General features: G+C 38.4%; 1 protein-coding gene and 1 long non-coding RNA gene across 5 annotated transcripts; both read left to right on the top strand.

Annotated features, from left to right (window-relative positions):
- The first annotated feature begins 54 nt into the window (after positions 1–54).
- LOC124176457 (nucleoprotein TPR-like) lies at positions 55–11,002 on the top strand. 3 transcript variants are annotated; one of them, XM_046557811.1, is made up of 17 exons: positions 55–505; positions 616–778; positions 1,018–1,239; positions 1,346–1,905; positions 2,114–2,505; positions 2,665–2,921; positions 3,028–3,533; positions 3,693–4,217; positions 4,307–4,779; positions 4,881–5,327; positions 5,449–6,927; positions 6,973–7,566; positions 7,647–8,057; positions 8,142–8,507; positions 8,607–8,790; positions 8,979–9,275; positions 9,775–11,002. In XM_046557811.1, the coding sequence occupies exons 1-17, from the start codon at positions 334–336 to the stop codon at positions 9,882–9,884; spliced, it is 7,158 nt and encodes a 2,385-aa protein (XP_046413767.1). In that variant the 5' UTR covers positions 55–333; the 3' UTR covers positions 9,885–11,002. The 3 variants fall into 3 exon arrangements, with proteins under 3 accessions (XP_046413767.1, XP_046413757.1, XP_046413747.1); XM_046557801.1 differs by having other exon boundaries at positions 5,449–7,566; positions 8,982–9,275; XM_046557791.1 differs by having other exon boundaries at positions 5,449–7,566.
- A 6,925-nt stretch (positions 11,003–17,927) lies between these two features.
- On the top strand, positions 17,928–20,656 carry LOC124176517. 2 transcript variants are annotated; one of them, XR_006869399.1, is made up of 5 exons: positions 17,928–18,052; positions 19,347–19,415; positions 19,516–19,613; positions 19,713–19,879; positions 20,113–20,656. It is a non-coding gene; the product is annotated as an uncharacterized LOC124176517 (long non-coding RNA). The 2 variants fall into 2 exon arrangements; XR_006869398.1 differs by having other exon boundaries at positions 19,516–19,879.
- Positions 20,657–22,293: the final 1,637 nt, after the last annotated feature.

The following is a 22,293-nucleotide window of genomic DNA, read 5'->3' as shown; positions in this document are numbered from 1 at the left end:
GCGAGTTTGACGGCATGGGTAGCTAACTCCAGTAGTATATGGTCTAAGACTGCAGCAATCACGGTAGCACTGGCTGCATAATTACGGAAGTCGACCAATGTCAGACCTGTTCTCAACGAACTAACCAATAACGTTACTTTTCACTTTTACCCACCGTTATGCTACCGTGACGGCCGATGATTTTAAGTTGGTAATAATCCTAAATCTGTATTTCTGGCACCATTTTCTTCACAAATCAACCGACAACCGCAAACGCCGGTGAAGATTGTAGAATCTGTACGAAAAAGAGACGCGGATACATATTAAAATTTGTGAATTATCGGCGAAAACGATATGGAAACAATAGAAGAAAACCCACACAACGTGCTAGGCAGCATATTGAATGAAGAAGAACTTACACATATTCCAAAGGGTGTCAGCGAAAAGTTGAAATCGTATTTCGATGAACGGTTCGAAGAATTTATCACTGCTAAAGCTGTTTTTGAGACTGCCAGAAAAAATCTCGGTAAGATTAGCGTTACTTTTCTGCCTCCGATATTTACCGTTTCAAAACTCCCTTCAAACTGTTCACTGATGTCTTTTTAACCATCCAATTTTGCTTTCTTCATCTGCCAGAACAAAAATTAGAGACTCTACAAAAGGATTACAATGAGCAGAAACTGGATTTTGAAGAATGTAAAGGCAAACTGGAACTGGCCAACAAATATACAAATGAACTTCAAACGAAAGTTGATGAAACCAGGTCTGAAGCAACAAGATTACAAGAATCACTTAGAAGGTACAAATATCTTTAGTGTGCTTCTTCCTAGCTCTGGGTTTACATTTCAAGAAATGTACGATTAGGCAATTCATTTCTTAAATTCCAGGTAGTACATATATGTGCATATGTTGTTTTTTCTGTGAAAGAAAATGGCTATAACGAGTTGCCTAACAAATTAATAGACTTCGAATTCCTTTGAAACAATAGATATTTCGCATCCCAATTTTAGTATTCTGTTACTGATCCATTTTATATAGATTAGAAAAGGATAACGGAGAGCTGAGACGTCAACGGGATGTAGCCACAGATGAAAGAGATGCATTACAACTACAGGTTGAACGTCGAGATGCAGAACTTGAGCGTACACATGCCGAGCTGCGAATGCTCAGTACTCAGCTGCAGACAGCGGTGACTGCCAAATGTCAGGCTCTGGCTGACACTGAAGAGATCCGCAGTCGCGAGATGTCTTTAGATTACAAGTCAGTAGATATTGTATTTGTTAACTCAAGTTATCCATAGGTTTCAAGTATTTTAACAGAGAAATATAAATCCTTGTTGGAAATTTGTAAATACATTTATTCACAGGGAACAGCGTCTGGAGAAAGAGCGAACCCTTTTATCTCAACAGATGGCCAATTTAGAAGAAGAGCTATCAAGGCGCACTGGAGAACTGCAAAATGTTCGTACTGAATCATCCAAGAGATCACTGTTGACAGAAACCCAACTTTCACAGCGTGAGGAAGAACTGCGAATAGCTAATGATGAGATTAGTAAACTCCGCGAAGGAAATTCCCTCATCATCAAACGCTGTGATGAAATGGCACAAAAATTAGAAGAACAAAGAGCTCATGAGCTTTCAATGCATGCTTCTTATCGTGAGGAAGTTAACGCTCAAACTAGACTAGCTGATCTGTATAAGGGAATGGCAGATGAAGCTAATGCCAAGGCTGAAGAATTTAGTTCAGCTGTTAAAGAACTACAATCCCTGCTTGAACAAGCCACCGAGCAGTACGGTGTGCTTGAAACACAGCACAATGATTTACAAATACGAATTGATGAAGAGGTCGCTGAAAAGTCACAAAAAATCGAGGAGCTTGTAAAAGAGCTGGAACGAGCGAATGATTTACTGAAGGATGCCAAACAAGGTATAGTTTTAAAGTTGGATATCTAATTTCCATCAAATTTAAGGCTAGATGTGAAAACAATTGCGTTTAGATCATACTTTTGAATACTTTTTCTTGATCAGCTTAATCCATGAAAGTTGCTCGATGAATTACCAGACATCCATACGATATATTAAAGGTAAGCATGCTAAGAACGTTTTGACTTAATTATTTACTATGTGCTCCATAGAAATGTTAGACCACGCAGTGGAGCAACTGGCTCCAACAGCAGCAGTAGCAAGTAGGCTGTTGAAAAAAGGCTCCAGCCTGACCCAAATTTATACCCAATTGGTTGATGCTACCAACGAACTGGCAATTGAGAAAGAAGAAAATGAGCGATTAAAGTCACAAATGAATATAATACTCCGTGAACTTGAAGATAAGGCACCGGTACTGCAACAACAGCGTGACGATTACGAAGCCGCAGTTGCCAATGTTACAATGCTCACTTCGCGTCTTGATGACCTTCTTGCTGAAAATCATCGTTTGCAAGAATCTGCAGATGAGGCTTCGCGCATTGCTAACCACCATGTTCGGGAAAATAAACGGCTAAAGACAGAGCTTGCGGATCTTGCTAGACAGGTATTTCTATATATTTTAATTTAGATTTCTTCATTTACATTTGTTATGTCTCAAACACTCAGTACAAAAAAAAAAAAAATTATCTTGTGACAAATATCTCATAGGAATACCTGTACAGTCGTATGATCATGTTAGTAGAGTTATTTTTCATAATTCCAGGTCTGTTTCCTTCTTAAAGAAGTCCAGGAGAGTCGTGGAGGTTCGACAGTCCTCTCTTCCACAATAATGGAGTCTGACGACCTAGCATCTTCTCAAATTATCAGCAAAAAGTTGGTTACCTTTAGAGATATTGAAGAATTACAGGAAAACAATCAAAAATTGTTATCAATTGTCAGAACATTATCTGCAAGACAAGAAGAAATTGAAAAGGCAACTGATGAAATTAATTCTGGGGAGATGAAAGAAAAACTTGATAGGTACATTACTTTCACAGCAAGTCAATGATGTATTACACCCCACTGTGTAATTTGACGTAAGGAACCCATTTAATGGTATACGAAAGTAAATATTGTCTCATTTCAGGTATGTAGAACAACTATCTGACATGCAAGCGGCGCAGGACCGACAATCAAAGATGCTTGAAGGTTTGTTAAGACAAAGGGATATGTACAAGAATATGTATCAGCAGTGTCTGAATCAGACCTCAACCAATAGTCGCCGAGAGTCTGTTACAGACGAGGAGAAGGTGGAAATGGAGGTAGATCAAAAGGAAAATGAAAGAGAAAATAAGAAGAAAGAAACAGAAGAAAAAGATAAAAAAATAGCTGAATTGGAATCTAAGCTAAAACGACTGTGTGACGAGTATGATACATATAGAAAAGAACGAGTTGCGCATGAACGAATGTTAGGTGAAGAAATTGAGAGATTGAGAAAAGAGGCAGAGGCCAGTTCTGCACGCAGTTGCCGATTGAAATCGCAATTGGATTCTGCTAATGAGCGATTCCATCTTCTACAGGCCAATGTCAGCTCATACAAATCCCAAATTAAAGTTCTTGAGGAAAAATGCAGTAACTACAATACAACAATTGGTATGAAAATGTACCCTTGTATGAACCAATAATGATTTGATGAATGAATGTGCCAGGATATTACATTATTTTACATTTAATTTGGAGTTACGATTATTCTTAATCATAAGTTGAAACTGATGAATTTGTCAACGATATTAAGTGATTGAATTATTTCAGGAAAACATGAACAGAGTATAATGATATTGAAAGACGAAACTTTAGATGCACAAGCTCGTCTGTCACGAGCTGAGGTGCAATTAGAAAACCTACGACAAGAAAGGCAATTATTGCGAGATTCAGAGGGACGCCTGTTAAAAGAGCGGGAGGTATTGCACAGAGAGAGACAAACGCAAGCATTGCTACGAGCAGATGTGGAAGCTATTAAAGCCAGTTTGGAACGTTCTCAAGCAGAGGGTCAATTACGAGCAGAACAGCGTCTCGATGACGCTACTAGCGAGTGTGCAGCTTTACGTAGAAGACTTCAAGAAGAACAAGATCGATTTCGTGAATTAGCATCTCACTTAGAACGCCAGTTGGCTACCTCACAGCAACGGCTCACAGAAGAACGTGAGATGGTCGAGAAATTACGAGCGGACCTTGAAGCTGCTCGCGAAGTTCACATTGAAGATGTACGACGTATTGAAGATTTTAGTGCTAGACTTAGACAAGCTAACGCACATTCAATAGCCAAACCCATGATTGGTAAATATTTACGCAACGTCATTTTTGATTTTGAAATTTAAGAATTGTGATGCTGTTATTGTACAAAAAATATGTTAATTTTCTCACAGGAGATGAAAATATGATCAAGCGACTGAAGGAACTTGAGATTCAACTCACAAGTAGTCAAGCAGAAGTCAGATCACTCTCAGAACAGTTGAAAGCAGCCCACCAACACAGCCAACAGTATTGTAATATAGCTGAAAGCTCTGAAAGCCAGCTCCGAGAGTTGACGGCGGAACAAATCAAATACAAGGAAGGAGTTGAACAACATCTTCAGGAAACGCAGGCTGTAATAGCATCACTTAAACAGCAAAATCAAGACTTAGAAGGCGAACTTAGTCGTCTTAAATCAGGATGCCATGAAACAGACTCAGAATTACGTGGAAAGCTAAATATTGCTGAAAGACAATTGGAAGAACTTGGGGAATTGAGACAAGAGTTGCTTACAGCTCAAAGTGATCTACAAGCTGCATCAAATGCTGTCAAAGAAACTGAAGAAAAATATGCTAGAGAAATGCTCCTACACTCCACCGACTTGCAGGTAAATATTCTGTATACATTCCGGTCCGAAATGTTGTACTCTAATTCCGAATGTCCGTGTATTTGTGTCTCGTAATTAATAACATTGTTTTGTTATTGCAGGCACTTGCGCGACTAAAAGAAGAATCAGGTGCTGCAGCAGAGAAAATCTCTCATCTTACCCAAGAACGGGACTCCGCAATTGAATCACTACAAATTGAAAAGGCTGCCTGGCATGAAAGAGAACAACGGTTAAATGAGGAAGTTCATGAGTTACAAGTCAGAATGAAAGATTTGGACGCACAAAACTCCTTGTTGCATGATCAAATACAAGAGCTAAGTGATCGTACGGCTGTTATCCAAAGTCAACAGTTGAACGCAAATTGCTCCGTAAGCCCTGATACCAGTTTAGAAGCAATGAATCGTAGCTTCAGTGGACTTGAAGATGATTCTAAATCAGCGGAACAGCTCTTAAGAGTAATGAAATATCTTAGAAGAGAAAAGGATTTGGCTGTTGCAAAGTTTGACGTTCTGAGAGCGGAAAACTTAAGACTCAAGTCACAGGCTGAGGTAAGTATTAACGATTCCATTCCATTTTTTTTTTTTTATTTGGTCACAGCATAGAGTATTAAAAAATTCCTAGTATTTGAAAGTATAGAAATATTAATAACTCATGTCCGAATAATAACAGGCATTGGAGAAACGAATGAAGGAAGCAGAGACATTGCTCAGCTCACAACGTGAAGAATCGGAAATTGATGTTGTAACAACTTCAAAGCATTCTGAACTATTACGCAAAGTTGAAACGCTCAATGCTATCACGGATTCGAATCGTATCCTTAGAGAAGAGCGAGATAGTCTACTGGTTCAAGTATCAGATCTGACTACAAAAGTAACAGCACTTTCGGCCGAAGTGGTACCACTTCGTGACAAAGTTCGAGAATTAACATCTAAAACTGAAGCGCTGGTACAAGAGAATAACAGCCTCAAAGCAGAAGCTACTAGATGGCGTCAACGAGCCAATGCTCTTGTAGAAAGAGCCAATAAAGCAAGTCCCGAGGACTGGCGACGTTTGCAAAGTGAACGAGAAAATCTTAGTAAACTGCTGACTTCTGAGCGTGAAACGCATGCAAAACAAATGGATGAATTGAATTTACTGAAGGTCGAGAAATCCAAACTTGAAGAACAACTGATCCAACAGCAACGTCAGATTCAATCTCAGAGCGAACAATTATCCAAGAGCTTAGAGGATATCCGAAAGCTTAATCAAGACTTGAGCGAATCACTTGCTAACTCAGCTGCAAAATTGAAAGAAGTAACAGTACTGCGTAAAGAACTCACAGACAAAGAAGTTGTACTGAATGATACCAAAAATAAAGAATTGAAGATCCGTACAATTGCAAAGAAATACAAGACACAATTTGAAGAACTAACTAAGACGCTTGAGGAAGAGAAATCTAAACAGACACAATTACAAGCAACTGGAACAGCTGTGCAAAATGTGGAACGTGAAAATCAATTGAGGGAAGAGGGGAGGCAAGAGCTGCGTCAGGCAAATCTTGAATTATCCACTCGTACTGAGGAACTGACTCGCCAATTGACGGCTGTACAAAATGAAACAGAAGCCCTGAAAAAAGAAGTGGAAACATTAAACAAGGCCAGTGTTGAAAAGGAAGAGCGTGCAAAACAAGTACTCAAAGGCGCGAGAACGAGAATCATGCAACTGACAGAATCGAAAAAGGTTTGTGAAAAAGAATTGAACGATTTAAAGTCTAAAGTTGAATCTAATTCAGGGGAATCCGAAACTTCTGAACACGATGCGAGACTAGCTGCCATAAAATCTCAAATGGAAGGAAGAATTTCACGTCTAGAACATGAGAAGACTGAAGTGCATGCTGAAAAAGAAGCTCTTCTCCAACGAGTTAATCAATTGCAAAGACAATTGTCATCTAGTACTGGTGGAGTCAGTGTTGCAAATGAACCACCAACAGCTAACATTAAGCCCATGTCAGCACGTTCGGAAACTCCTCTCGCAAGCATTCGTCCCATGACCGTTGTGGTACAATCTAGGACTGCAGCTGTTTTACGCACAACTGTAGCAGCCCCTGTTTTAGTAGCACCTCAACAACAACAACAGCAGCAGCAGCAGCAGCAGCAGCAGCAGCAACAACAACAGCAACAACAACAACAACAACAACAACAACAGCAACAGCAGCAACAACAACAACAGGCTGTTCACACTACTGAAACTAGCTCACCTACCAGCAGTCACTCTGACTATCAACCAGCCAGTACGAGCAGTTCGTCCCAGACCACCACTAGCAATTTGCGGCAACTAGCAGTTCAGCCGCAACTCAGCGAACCAGCAGAATCCACTCAGCGGGAAGACCCAGAAAGTGCAGAACCTTTAAGCCTTCAGCAGCAGCAGTGCCAACAACAACCTCAACAGCAGCAACAAACTGTAGCGTTGGTTAGTCCGAGAGTCGAACAGCAGCAGCAACAACAACAGCAACAACAACAGCAACAACAACAGCAACAACAACAGCAGCAGCAACAAGCTGTGGCCAGTGTTAGTGATCAGCAACAAACAGTAGCGAGCAGCTCAACACCATCAGTGAGCACTTCGCAAGGTACCAGCGGCCATAAACGTCCTAGAAGTCTTGATACCTCAGCATCCGGATCAAGTGTTGCCGAAGGTGGTGTAGAGGCTACAAAACAAGAACAAAGTCCAAGCCCAAAAAATAAGCGAAGCAGGCAGCAAGAAATAACACCCGCACCCACTGCCAGTGCCACTGACGTCGAGTATCAGGTTTGTTCATGACCCAAAATGTTAATACTAAGCGTTTATTACTAATAGCTAAATCTCTCGTTTTATTTCTTGCTCCACAGGTACCTACGTCAAGCCAACGTGATCAAGATGAAGAAGTAGAAGATGGGTGTGTGGTTGTAGTTGATTGTGACGAAGGTGAGGGAGGTGGAACTCATCAGGTTCAAGAGGAAGAAGAATTTGACCATGAAACATACGAGGAAATGGAAGAGGAAGAAGAATTACCATATGGAGTTGAGGGTGAAGGAGAAGTGGACAATAATGAAGTAGAAATAATAATGGAGGACGACTCTACTAGCGTTGAAGTACCCCGACAAGTTCAACCTGCAACTACTAACAATCAGCAACAACAACAGTCAGAAGCCATCAGCAGTGCTGGTCCTACTGGAGAGCCACCTTTACCGTTTGTACCAAGATCCTCTCGTGGTGTAGCTCCGATGCCAAGGCAACAGCAGCAACAACATCTACTCTTGGTATGCCTTCTGACTTACATGTTATGAAAAAGCAAATTAACAATTACCAAAGTGGGGAAATGATATCTTGATTTGTGATCACAGCCTCAACAGGGGTATGAAGATGGTGGTGACGACAGTATAGTACCAAGCACCCCAACGCTATTTGTACCTCGCCGAGGAGATGGGTTTGGAGAAGCTGTCAGCTCTCCCCAGGTACCGCAAGGTCGGTTTACTTTTGGCGATCCTTCTCCTACTGTTACTGCAACAGCAACACCAACATTAGCTACTCCCACTGGACCAGCAAGAGCTATTTTTGGCTCCTCAGGCTCTGGGGTCGCTCAAGTAGTACAAGAAGGAATGGATGATACACGAATGGATCTGACTCAACTTGAAGATGCTGGAACAGGACGAAGCGTGCCTACTACTCCGTTACAAGTGTCTCCAGCTGCTGCTGATGTACCACCTTCGGTACAAAAATTTTTTTCTACATGAATACATGAAATTTAATTAGTGTACAGAGAAGTAACAATATTAATGTATTCCTTTCTGTTCTTACAAATTTTATAGACAAGCAGTGGGCAGTCAGAAGAACAAGAAGCCCCTCTATCTGGAGTTGCCACAGCTACGATAACAGCAACAACTGACACCAGTGATGAATCAGCAATTCCTAGTATTCGAATTGTAACAGTAGAACAAGAAGCGATCCAAGCAGAAGTTACGACTGAAACTCTTGAGTTGACACCTGCTGACGGTAATTTTATTTTTCCATTATAGTCAAGTTTAAAACTTTCCCAATCATCTATATTTATAATATCAAGTATACATTCCCTCCTAAGCATTGGTTGCATTAATAACATGTAGCCGCTTTGAAAAATGGAACCAGTTTCACTTGCAGCTGTTAGTTTGAATGATTCTACTATGTACGGTCTGTTTATTAAGTAGTGACTTCAGAAAGTGAAAAACAAGATGAGGGTGGTCCAAGTGCAGGGGATGATGAGGTTACCGAAGTAGAAGTTGAGGCGGAACCAGCAGGTGCTGAAGTTAGTACCGAAGAAGTAGAAGATGAAGGTCGGGAGGCTGAAGCCTCTCCGTCATGTAACACACGTTCACAGAAGGCATTAGCTGCAGCAGCAAACAATAACAGAGTTACGGCACGTCGTTCTAACCGATCTCCATTCCGCTCGTCTCGAGGACAACGGCCAACACCCATTATCTGGGAAAATCAGTCTGGTCGAGGTCAGTTGAAAGTTTGTTTCCATATATATTTCCATAATTATTTCAAACATTCAATTTATTATTGCAAGAATTTGGATAGAATTTTCATTTTTATCTACTCAATAATAAATTTCGTATTACTGGAAAAATGATCCCTATTCAAAAAAAAAGGCCAACTGAATTTTCAAAAATACAAATTCTATAATTTAATAATGTTCACACGTAATTATCAATATTGATGTAACATCAAAATATTATAAATCTTGCACTATACTATGTTGGCATGAAATCCTCGCAATATAACAGTAACCGACGTTTTGTCCCCTTTCATAACAAGTGTACTATTAACGAAAAATGTATATAATTGCAGGACAACCAGTTTTTATTATATTCCTGTGAAATACTTCTCACTTTTCTATTTCTTGGCAGCTATTGTTGCTGTAATATTTTACGCACAATATTTTGAATGGTAACTGCTGCGTTTTTAAAGTACAGACCACAACCTTTTCTTTAATTGTAGGGCACAATCCAATAAGAGGAGGGCCACAATCAAGAGGTGGGGTTAGCGAAGGTAGAGCACGAGGTTCCAGAGGACGGCGTATGCGAAAATTTCCGTATGCCCGCTTTTAAGACATAGTACTAGCACTAGTTAGTAGGTGCTGCTTAACATATATGCATATATTATGATAAAACCAGATTCATCATATTACGACGTGCAGTTTAATGTGGTCTAGTATTACTTTGGAATATTGATGGAGTGGTGTCATCATACTTTGTGAAAATCTATCGTCTAACAAATACTCTGGAAAAACCGAGTAGTTGTAAAAGTGTACGTAATAACTCTTGGCTGCTAATCCCTTGCTCAGAGAACGTATTATTTTGATAGTCAAGTATCTATCGGCATATGAATGTATTGCCGGTATTGCATGAGCTAGATTATGAATCTGTACCCAAACTGTAACTTGAGTACGAGTATTTTAAGTAAATGGTGCATATAAGATAACTTATTTGACTAAGAAATTAACTGAGCAACAGAAAAGTAGAAATGAAGATATTTGAGGAAGATTCGTGACAGTTGTATCACGATAATACATTCATGCTTGATACAGGAGTTATAGATAATACCGTGGTTGATATGTAACTTCCATCGTCTGAGAAAAAATAATCACAGGATTCTGATAAAGAAGTAATTGCCTTCTTAGGTCAGACGAATGTAAAAATAACGGAAAATAGATGAGTAAGAGTGAAATCCCGGCTTGAATTGTTATTGGAAAAATTATCTTACCTCATTTAAAAGCGACGACGAAAAAATGTACATATGTCAAGTGACGGTTTCAGTTCACATATGGTTCAAGATGCTTCTATGATTTTCGTTAATAAAATATTAACTTTAAATAATTCACATTCCGTATAGCTCTCCGAAAGATTCGATTGAACGACCGTCGATTAATAATATTAATCGCAAAATTATCTCGCGTCTCTTGCGTTCAACCGTTTCTATATCATTAATGCTGACTGATGAAGTTATTCTATAATTCGGAATACTTGGATTATAGGAATTGTATTGTCTCTTATGGTAAGGTCGAGATAGTTTTGAACTATGGGACAAAATTTGTCAGATATTAAAGTAAAATTGGCAACATGTATTGATAATTGAGAAACGATACCACGAATATTATGGAATATATACCTGTACTTTCGATATGTGTATTTTTCAATCAATAAATAATATGCTATTATGAGACTAACTGTGATAAAGTGATTATGAAATTGAAACCTGGGTAATAGAGAAGTCAAGGCTCAATTCCACTAGCATCTTCAGATACCTTCTCTCTCTACTCTCTACCTACTTTGTATTATCACTTGCAGCTGTTACTGAAATAATGCCGTGATGAATGTTAAATCAAGAGTAGTAATTTTCTCATAATTTGATTGTCGTCTTACTTTTCACGCCATGCACGTTGATATCAAAACAAACAAAAGTTTTAATAAAAATCGAAAATCCCTGCTTTCATTGTCGCTGATGACCAGAATTACCATTGATTCGATTATAGAATCCTCATCTCACAAACTCAACGTATATAAATTTGTAAAGTACGATAATACTAACAATAAATGTAAGTACTAATCATAAATATACAATAAAGTTCAAATACAACGCTTAGATAAAGACCTGTGTCCACGATCTTGGAAACCGTTCAAAATATTGGGTTCCCCAGGTCACGCTGTGAGTCGATGAGATAGGTACCAAGGAATCCAAGATCTTGAAGCGATTTTTGATGAGACTTGTGGCCTAGCATGAGGTAACCACTTTCGCAAATTGCGTAGCACAGATTTCCGCGCAGCGATACCTACAGTTCGCGGAACCAATTGCACACACTGCTTACAATTGTTAGTGTTGAAGCTTTTCGATAACAATTACCACATTCAGCAGTGCTCCTCACAGATTAGTGCGTCGATACGATGGCACTACTGACTGTAAGCCGTTTCAAATATATTCTTGCGCGTACGGAGCTAAGTAAGTCTGATTTCAGGTTGGACATTGAACGTTACGGATAACGAAAATTAATAAAACCAAATGAAGATTCGACGCGTAATTTGGGAGAAGAAGTCATCGGTTGAACACATACTTTGCTGATAAATTCTCATTTCTTCGTACATTCATATGAAACAGCTTCATCGTCACTAGCTTGATATCTGGTTGAAATTATTCGAAAAGAGCATGATATAAATATTTAAACTTATACTTCCATTACTAATAAAAAATAATTATATTACATAACTGTGACTTGTACCAGCGTGCGTTGCAGATAATGGAGTTAAATTTTCGACAGATAACACATAAAAAGGGTCAATAATAGTCAGAATTGAATTTTGTAATATATTTGGTGCTTTAATTTTCATAAGCCATATTATATATTCTCAAAGAAACGATATTCGCCTAATATTTACTATCGTTATGAAATCAGATGACGGAAAACTTATTACACACCTATGATTAAAACATCTGTGTACTTGATGTACAGTACAAACGTTGACCTCGAAATCGTTACTACAAATATATGTATATATCTGGGTTTTCACCTATGATCGCCGCAATGCCTGCATCGCGAACTTGCGTTTGTGTATAAAATAAGTATAAACTTCAATATTGAAATATCTGTATCCTCTATACTATAATACATATTCAGTTTTGCTGCGAGAAAATTTAGTACCTTAGGCGGTTTGATACCATCCATTAGCAAAAACGTACATCTGTACTTGATAAATTGTTATCTATAGTAAATAAGGTTTATAAATTGTATGCTATAAATAACTTTGATAAATTAGATTATAAATAACGTTTATAAATTAGTTTATAAATAATGTCTATAAATTATAGATTTCAAGCTTAAGATTATAATACATATTTCAGGAAAAAAACCTATATTCTAAACTATGCGTTCACCTAACGTGAGCGACGTAGGAATAGATTCACATTACATGTATAAATACTCGTCAGTCTTGGTTTCAAGAGATGTGTTCGCCCGCTTCAGTCTGGTATTTGCGTTTCGCAAATACGAGAAGTCGGCGTATAGCATGGTATAGTAGCTATTGGAAGTATGTGGAAGCACGATTAGCGAGATTGTGACTGGGATGGAATTTACACGTATGTATAATCTTTACAGCAATATTATCGCGCAAAAGAAGCCAATCACTCTTTCGAATAATTTATGTGCGGCGAATACATTTCTTGGATCTGTCTAATCACGTGTACTAGCCTCGATGGAATCGAATCGAGAGCTTTAAACACTACATATTAATAGTATAAGCGCTCACTTGCGACAATTATAATTATTACATTCTAATCAGTATCTTTCTAATATCACAAGCTGTTGAAATGTATTTTATATCTTGCGTTTGGCATCGCGTACCCAGTACCTCGTTGAGCGAGTTGATAAATAATAATACTACGAACAGTTTCCCAAGCAATATATTGCTGAACAGGTGGTCATTAAATTGTATCAAATGTATGCGGCGAACATGCCATTATGCCGGCCACTCCGAGACTTGGCATCGTTCCTCAACAAGTTGTGGCGCCTACATATGTTACGACCTCCGCACGATTTCACAGCTATGTTACCTCAACTTAGCAACTTTGCATTGAAAATAATACCAGTATTAAAAAATAAACTAAGATTCGTTCGATTTCAGCGAATATAAAACATTCGTTCATAAATAATTCAGAGTTTCTTAAAAATAATTCACTGTCACGTTAATATGAAATAACACATAAAGCGGTTCGCTAAGTGCTAAGTAAATTTTAAATACGTAAAAATAATCCAGTTTTCCGTGGTGAACTAAACGATGGAGAAATGTGCCAACGTTCGCCGATATGCATTGGAATGGCCATGCACGAAGAACTTTTTTCGTGTTCGACGAACTTGAAGAAACACTTCCTGAGCAGATCTACCCGCACCAACAAATAGCAGCTGCATAAACGCGTGTTCATAATACCTACAGTAAGCAGGAAAAGATCCCGGGTTATTGCTGCTCCAATGTCATTACAGGAGGTGGAACCTCGACTTGCGACGAACTGCATTCGCACGACGTGTGATTTTCTACCTTCAACATTCGTATTGTCTCCTCCATTTTCTTTATCTGGTTGGTCACTTTAATTGCCACCAATATCTCGGTCTTCGTTTTCGGTGCACAAATTTTTGTGCTGCCGCAGCAACCGGTACCCGAGTCACATCTGTGAATCACTGTATAGGGTGGAAACACGTTTTCGCTCGTTTTAAGGGCACCGGCGGTCAGATGGTTTTTGATTTTGTAGGACCGGAGTTGTGGGACTCCACATGGAAAACTGGCCGTTCGACTTATGTGTTCTTTTAATTTGATATCGAGTTCCGAAATTGATTCTGCCTCAATTGTCAAAGTGAAAAGGTACAACCCAATCACTATCCAATACCCAGTCTGCATTTTGTAGCAGGTTAGCGCAATACTTTCACGAATCCAAAATAGTTTCAAATACGCACAATCGGTCCGCTTATTATAAATCTGCAGCTTCTATGTCGGTATGGGAATCGGTCGAAACTTCACGTTTTCACAAGTGGTATAGATCCAACGGCAATAAGAAGTAATCCAATAATCCAAAATCCCGTAGTCGTGCTACACCGGGGCGTAGGAGAAAAATTTGGGAGCTTGTGAACGTGGGCTGTCAAAGAAATGAACGACCAATTGTACAGAACACTGTGTATCGCAGTTACTCGAAGCACTTTTACCGCGCGTGTTGCACGCGCACAAGCTCACTGTAAAATGATTCGTATCTTGGCTCTGCCGAAGTATATATGCGGCACGGTTAGGTGCGATCGGGCCAATGGAACGCGGAGAGGAAAATCGCAGGGGTTTTTTGATTTCAACAAAATCGACGCGTTGTTCGTTATAGACGCACTAACGGTGAAGTCTGGAAAGGAAATAAAGACGTAGCATACGCACATCCGTTTCTGCGTCAGTATCTGGTATGCGTAAGTGTAACGATAGTTTGATCCGTATGTCGTCTACCTTGCATTACTTTACGCGGCTGTAAATTACCCAACCGTATATTGTCACAGCTTGTGAATAATGCGGATGGACCGATTGCGCAACTTTGTAGATTTACGTATGCATGTATGTATGTATCTACGTGTCGTTATAGGATGGGCAATAGAATGACGGTCTTTCAACTTTCGTATTATGGTTGAAAGTTTTTCTTCGATATTCCGAGTGTTCGTTAATTACACATTTGTGTAGTTGATCGATCTAATAAACGACGAACGCTCCAAACGCCGTACATAACGTATTTACAACAATTTACATAAATGTCGAATCTTGGCTTCTCAATCGAGTATGCACGCGAAGGTTGGACATAACTGATGAAAAATGTGAAATTCTTTACATTTCTCGGCACTTTTTTACCTTCTATATCGATTTACTGCAAATATGTGATACGAGTAAGTATGCCCAGAAAAAAAGAATGGTACAAAATTCGCGTGGATAAGGAAACTGATGTAATTCTGTATGAAGGAATTAACATTTTTTCAAACCGTTCATCCTTTACACTGTGATTCATGCAGTTTGTGAATCATCGTATGTAAATGCAGATAAATTCGTCCCAAAATTGTGAACACTAAATTGAACACGCATGTATAATGTTTTCATTACACGATGCAAGTGACGATACGCAATTCCTTATGCTTAAGGGATTTCTTTTATCCGCAAGCGTATTTCATATACTTTCGAGTGAAAGATGTCCGTTCGTATTACATTTCAATAAATTAACAGCGAATAATGTGAATTTATATCATATTTGTCAAATACGTAAAAATGTGAATTATAATATCACACGAGCGCCAGAAATTTATCGACTAACTCACATTTTAATGATTATTCGGCTAAGCTAGTCGTACTACAGAGAAGAGATTTACCATAAATTTCAAAATAATTAAATAAATATACAGTAATGAACCTCGGTGACGTCATATTGTAACATATCGAATTTATTGAGACATCCTTGATTATTTGCTTCGTTCAGTCATTCTTGATTAACATGTTTATTCCCGACGCATAAACTTGGGAACTCCTGATTCCCGGTAAACTACCAACGCTGAGAAAAGTCTTTGACCTTCTTTTGCTCGCATCCATCGAGTAGATGTAGTTTCTAATTAATATGCAAATGTCACGTTAGGGATTTGCTTGGGTATAAATACACCTAAGTAACTCCATACCATAATCTGAGTACACCGGAGCTGTGTATTTTGTCTGACTTGTTATTCGTACGACCGCTTCTCGGATATGAAATCGCATATTCATAATGTAGTTTAGGAGAAGAGCAAATAATTATAATTGATTAGCGATCAGCTTAATGCTGTGGTTTGCCCGACTATAGTTTCGCCTTCTTTTTACTCTAACACAGTAAAGATTCTTCAGGTGACTAATCGTTGATCGTAATTTCGTCAATCTTAATCGATCGCTTGTAATTAACGATTTTCTTTTCCCGGAGTATTTCACAATATTCTACGTAGTATAAGTATATATTCATTAATCCCTTGGTGCACATGCGAATGGTAATTTCTGTCAAGATAAGAAACTTGTTACTAGTGTTTCGCGTATATGGTGCATTGCAGAAATGACCGTCTATTACACCGGCTTAGGTGAGAGCGATGCGCTTTGTCTCGGTTATTGGATTGGGAATTAAGTTTATATCCAACAATAACATCCGCATAGTTATCATAGTCACGTATTGCTTGAATACAGCCTACAGACATCCGGGTCCAGGCATTGCGTTTCGAAAATTAATGAATTCAAACATCGTGAACCGTATCTGAGCGCCACATGTGTCAGAACATGTGCATTCAGGAAATTGATATCTGGGTGTAATGACTAATTATTGCTACTCGTAAACACGGGGAAATATCTTTTTGGTCTGACCACCATGACTAAAGTCTTACGCCGTGAACGACTGGCGTCGACCTAACGCAACAAGCATACATTCCATATTACAAATCAGAATGGATGTGCGGTTAGTATTAGTCAACGTGTAGATCTAAAGTGTTGGATCATCCGATTTAAAACTTGAGCTTCCTAACGGAAGTTCGATACAGAAAGTATCTCCATCAGTACCGACATTGCGTAGAATTATGCGCATCGTTTGAAAGATAATTACTTTCCGTAATCCGATAACAAGAACTTACGCAACCACCGAAAGAATTGACGTTTGTAAACATGTCGAAACTACACTGGGACAGGAAGAAAAGTAAAATGCGGTAGGATAATGTGACCGCACGTGTCGGAACCACTATAAATAGTAACAAGTGCGACTATCCGCACTTTGAACGCGCGTTCGTAGAAAAGTGTATATGCTCCTCGAAATAAACGTCAAATGATGAATAAAGAGACCTAACATTAAAACCACCTGCACGTCATTGGCATCACCATTATTTTTCTTCATTATTCTTAGCTGTAACTTCCGTGAAAGCCCCATAATACACCAGCTCATCAAATCCCGGCGAAAGTACAGGATGCAGAGAATGCGAATGACGTACGTTTCTGCTTTCGCAAGTCGTTGCAATATCCGGAGCAGACTTCACTTGCTGCATTGGAACATTTTCCGCAAATTACGTGTACCCTGAGTTTCGATTAGTCTAGACTGTCACCTCTCACTAATGCAACATACTCTACACAAGGACTAATCTGTAAGATGCATAAGCATCTCTCTTCCTAAAAACGAAAAAATAAAATATAGTTTAATGAACCAGTCACCTTCAGCATGATCTCAGAGGTTGAGTAAGAAGGGTGCAAGCTCACAAATAATGTCGTAGATGTGTCATTGCCGTGACGATCGTGTCCCCCGATATGTCAGAAGTCAAACGAATGACGCTACTGGTCATTTCATGACTGTTTCGTGGCATGCTGTCCAGCGTTATGCCGAGTGTCAGCAGTGTTAGGTCCCGTGACAGTGATTGGCAATCTGCGTTACGATAACACGAAGCGTGTCTCGTACGGAGCTATTACCGATGAGTCAATATTCATGCATTGCATACAATTTTTGTGCAAGAAAAAAACAAAAAAAAACGTGACGATGGTCCAGGGTGGGCGCGGTGAGTAAACTTTACAGCCAGAGATCGCTTCTGCGAATATTATTTGGAGCGAGCGTTTCAATTAACGTACCCGAATGCACTTACATAAGTGACTTACACAATATTGCTATCGTTGTCCAATACTAAAAATGGATGATACCTCGAAGGTTCACAACTTCGCTTGAACATTTCATGAACGAGGTAATTATCATATTTAGGGGTGTTGGTGTTTGTAAACCGATAAAACTAGGTTTATAAGAAGTTAGTGATAAAGAATATAGTTCAGTTTTATTTGAATGCTGCTTCATGTTTCAAAGATCGTAGCGTACAGCTAAACTCCGCCTCTCCACAAAGTTGAGGCGGTTGGATTTTCTAACTTGGGCTCAAAATAAAATGTAAAAATCTGAACGAGAAATTTTTGGAGTGACAAAGTGAGAGTGCACGTTACCAAGTTTTGTCGAAAGGTATCCAGACTTTGAAGTTATTTATTTTGAGATCCATTAATAATTCTATTTTGATGAACAGGTTTTACTGGGAATTCATTAACTCTTTGAATGTTACTGACCCCGGATAGGCAACAGAGTGAATATAGTGTGCTACTTTAGTTTGTTGAAATATGTAATGTAAAATTAGTCGAATTTATTAACCAAGAAAAAATAAAGAATGTATGGAACATTTGGGACAAAAACGACAAAAACAGCGATTCGCAAAGTTTTGATTGAGAAAAAAGATGGTCTCTTTTAGTAATAGCCCCGTCATCGAAATCATTATTTATGGCTATAATTAATTCTGCTGAGATTTATACCGTAAATTCCTTACGAGGAAGTAAAAATTTTGCGTTCAAAGCGGAATTGGCTGTGAATTTAGTTTAAAGAAAATACGATCTAATCAAAATTCTTACGCTGAAGATTTGTCTCATTTTACTGATCATTTCTACCTCTTGAACTTTGTAAAGAGATTTACTTATATCCCCAAACTTAGAGCACGCCCATCATCGCTCTGGTCGCAAAATTTTTATTTTTTCAAGGAGACTATTAATTAATTGAATAATGGTAATTATAGTTAACAGTGATTTCACTAATTGGTTGATTTCTACAAAACTTGTTTTATTTGAATCAAATATTTTGCGAAGCGTGTTTTTTTTTCGGAACGACCTACTTGCAACATACTAGAAGGTGAATAAAATTAAAAATAGTAACGGTCATAGCCGCGCAGGTACAGATGGCTTAAAAAGCCCCATAAACATGTTTTTTCGCGATGCACACATGTGTCATAGAGCAAAGAGGAACGACTTTTTATTTCCTCGTAGATGCGTCACTGATACTCAAGGGGTTAATTATTCTGCAGTGAAATATTCAGCAAAATGGCTTTTTCCGGTTTTAATTTTTTTTTTTTTCAAAGTAGACCTGCTTCTACACTATGTTTTAAATATTCTTGATTCGAAATTAGCGTGCGCTCACTGTTCGCCACTTTGAAAAATCCACATTGGTTTCAGATCAGTCTGCACAGAGAGTTCCGAGAAAAATTCCGTCACTGCTGCGTAATGCGATTCACGAATCAAAAGGTGTAGTTAAGACGTTTCGAAAATAAATAAATAAATAATTGAAAATTAACAATAATTTCCACGTGCATCCAGTACAACCAAATAGTGTAATCTGCTTCAGGCTGTATAATGAGAAAGAAGCTGCATGTGCGATGATTAAGCCGACGCGACGTTATCGGCCAAAGTTGTCTGAAGGTGAAAAAACCGGTCTGTATAATGGTGCGACCACTTTTGATTTTTTCGATGAAATAAAACGTAAATAATTATATTAAAAATGTCATCCTATATAACATATCCGCTTTGCGCGTCTTTGAAAAGCCTTCAAGATATTGGACGTTGCTGGAACTCTGTGATACAAGACGTGAGATCCGCTGGAGATGTAGTGAAGAAAATTTGAATACGGCATCAAAGGATTTTCCGTTTCTCGATTATTACGCATTGATAATCATATAAGGTGTAAACTCGTCTTCGCGGCAACCCCGGCTGTGAGTATTCTTCAGAAGTCTCTATATATAGAAGAACGCAACGTAGTATATATGAATCGCGAGCGTTATGACGTACACGGGATATTTCCCGATGAAAAAGTATTGTCACTCTGCGAGTATATTTTCATTCCGTCCAATTGAAAGATAATCTGGCACTGCAAATCGTGATTGCTAATTTTTAATTATAGGTGGTAACAGTTACTCGAAACGATGGCAAATATTATACATTGCAGGTAATTGAGGAAAACGTGGTTATTCTTGGCTGCCTTTTGTATAAAAGGAATTAAACAACTTTGGGATCGTTTCAGTTTGAAACCAGTTCCAAGAGACGACAACAGCTGAAATACTGTACTTATTTTAATTATTATCATTCACTATATCATAACAGGAAAGGCCCGTACACGATGTTACTTATACTTGTACATAATATATATGTATTCATTTCGTGCCTAAATTTCGTGTTTCAGTAGCAACGGCAGATGAATGTGAGAACTATTTCCAGTTTCATCAGATAAACTATGTTTCTTACAACTATTTACACTTAAAAATATTTTAATATAAGATTTTCTACGCAAAACATATCGTATATACGCATCAGTTAACAAGACATTACTCTTACGCCTTGTGTAACAAGAAGTGTATGCCATTATAGCAGTCGCATTACCAGATACAACAATAAGTAAATACAGATGGAAATAACGAGGCAAGATATGCACTATCGGTTAAGATACTTGAAAACAAGGAAAAGCTGTCCGCGTTCATTTTTCTCCAATAAAAAGAAAAAACTTCTTCGAATCCGAAAAAGGTTTTTTTTGACCTCGATTGCCCGTCGCTGAAATCCATTTCTATCAATGTAAATGTTACGTTTTAAATTTTCTGGTATATTTATAAAGTATGACGATGAAAACTATTTCGCTGATCTATTGCTAGGATGGCCTTGTCCGGGCACGTTGAGTCATGGCCGATATAGCAACGAGATGCACTTGACCTGAGTTTACAATCCCGGACTGACGATGCCCAGCTGACGCTCTCGCACCTCTTGTCTTGGAATATTATTGCCAAAATGGACCCTTATCCCCCTATCCCCTTATTTTACCAAGGTCTTATTTATTTATTCAATAAATGCTCTATCACTTTATACCAAGCACGAGACCGCTGCTATCTTGCAATGATTCATATTCAAGGATTAGACAGACAGTCTCTAGGCTAGACACGATTTTGGTCTGGAAGTAATTGAAATAAACCGAGGGTCAGAAGAATTTTCACAACTTACGCGTTCGAATTTTGTAAATTCGGCTCAAGACAAAACTCCTGCCCTTCAACTTGGAAGCATCCACGTAAGTTATGCCCGCAATACTTCAGTACACTTGTGCCAGTTGTGGATCTGCAATGACAATTAAATTGGTAAATAATTCAATAGTGAAATAAAGATTAGCGAACATCACCGAGATTGTTAAGTTTATTTGTCGATTCTATTTTGAAGTAAATAACTTAAATCAATATCATATGTAGTTCCCGTAGATGCTGATTATTGTTCCGGGAGTTGCGCATCGCCTTAGTTCTTAGCTGCAATCGTACATGTCGAAATTCAATAGTTAATTAATTCTCATTGAGAAAAGCTTCGCTTGTGGTATGGAAGTATTATAAACGAAAGACAACTTATTGATTTAAGTTATTTATTTAAAAATAGAATCGACAAATAATATTAACAAAATGGGTGAAGTTCACTAATCTCAATTTAGCTGTGTCGTCTCTTTAAGTACGTATTTCTATCTAGGTTGAAAGAATTTTGAAATCATTGGTGTAAGAGAATGCAATTAATTTCCCGAAATCTACGAGGTAAACTCTTTTATGTTTTTAATTCTCCATATTTGGTTATCGAAGGCTTGTCCTGGAAGACAAACGACATGACTCAACAATGAGGATGCTACCGAGACACATTGCAGCAAGTATCTATAAGGCATATATTTTCCCGGTTTTGCAAAACTCTACCCCCTTCGGTGGAAGAACTCGTAAAGTACTCGAGCCGAAGCACGACTAAAGTAGACGAGTATTTGTCTGGGAAGTAGTATTAATTGATACCTTCCGAAGAGTATAAACGTATGCCACATGGATGTCTCGAAAAGGTGAAGTGAATTACAGATTTTTATAACGATTGGTGTCATAAACGAAGCAATAACTGTTTCAATTGTGATTGAGTTGAGCGGGAATTATCCATGTGCGGATATTAAAATATGCCCGTACAAAGAGCGAGTTCTTATACCGATTTCATGCCGCATGAAAATTCCTGGAATCTTTGGCACGAACAAATGTCTACGACCTTGAACCCAGTTAATAAGGCTTAGCATAACTCCATTGTACGCGTTTTTAAATATGCTTGTTAAAATAAATAAGACCCGGTCCCGATGCAAAAT

The sequence above is a fragment of the Neodiprion fabricii genome, chromosome 1 (assembly GCF_021155785.1).
Source record: "Neodiprion fabricii isolate iyNeoFabr1 chromosome 1, iyNeoFabr1.1, whole genome shotgun sequence".
In the NCBI taxonomy this organism is placed as follows: Eukaryota; Metazoa; Arthropoda; class Insecta; order Hymenoptera; family Diprionidae; genus Neodiprion; species Neodiprion fabricii.
This window is presented reverse-complemented; position numbering and strand designations above follow the sequence as displayed.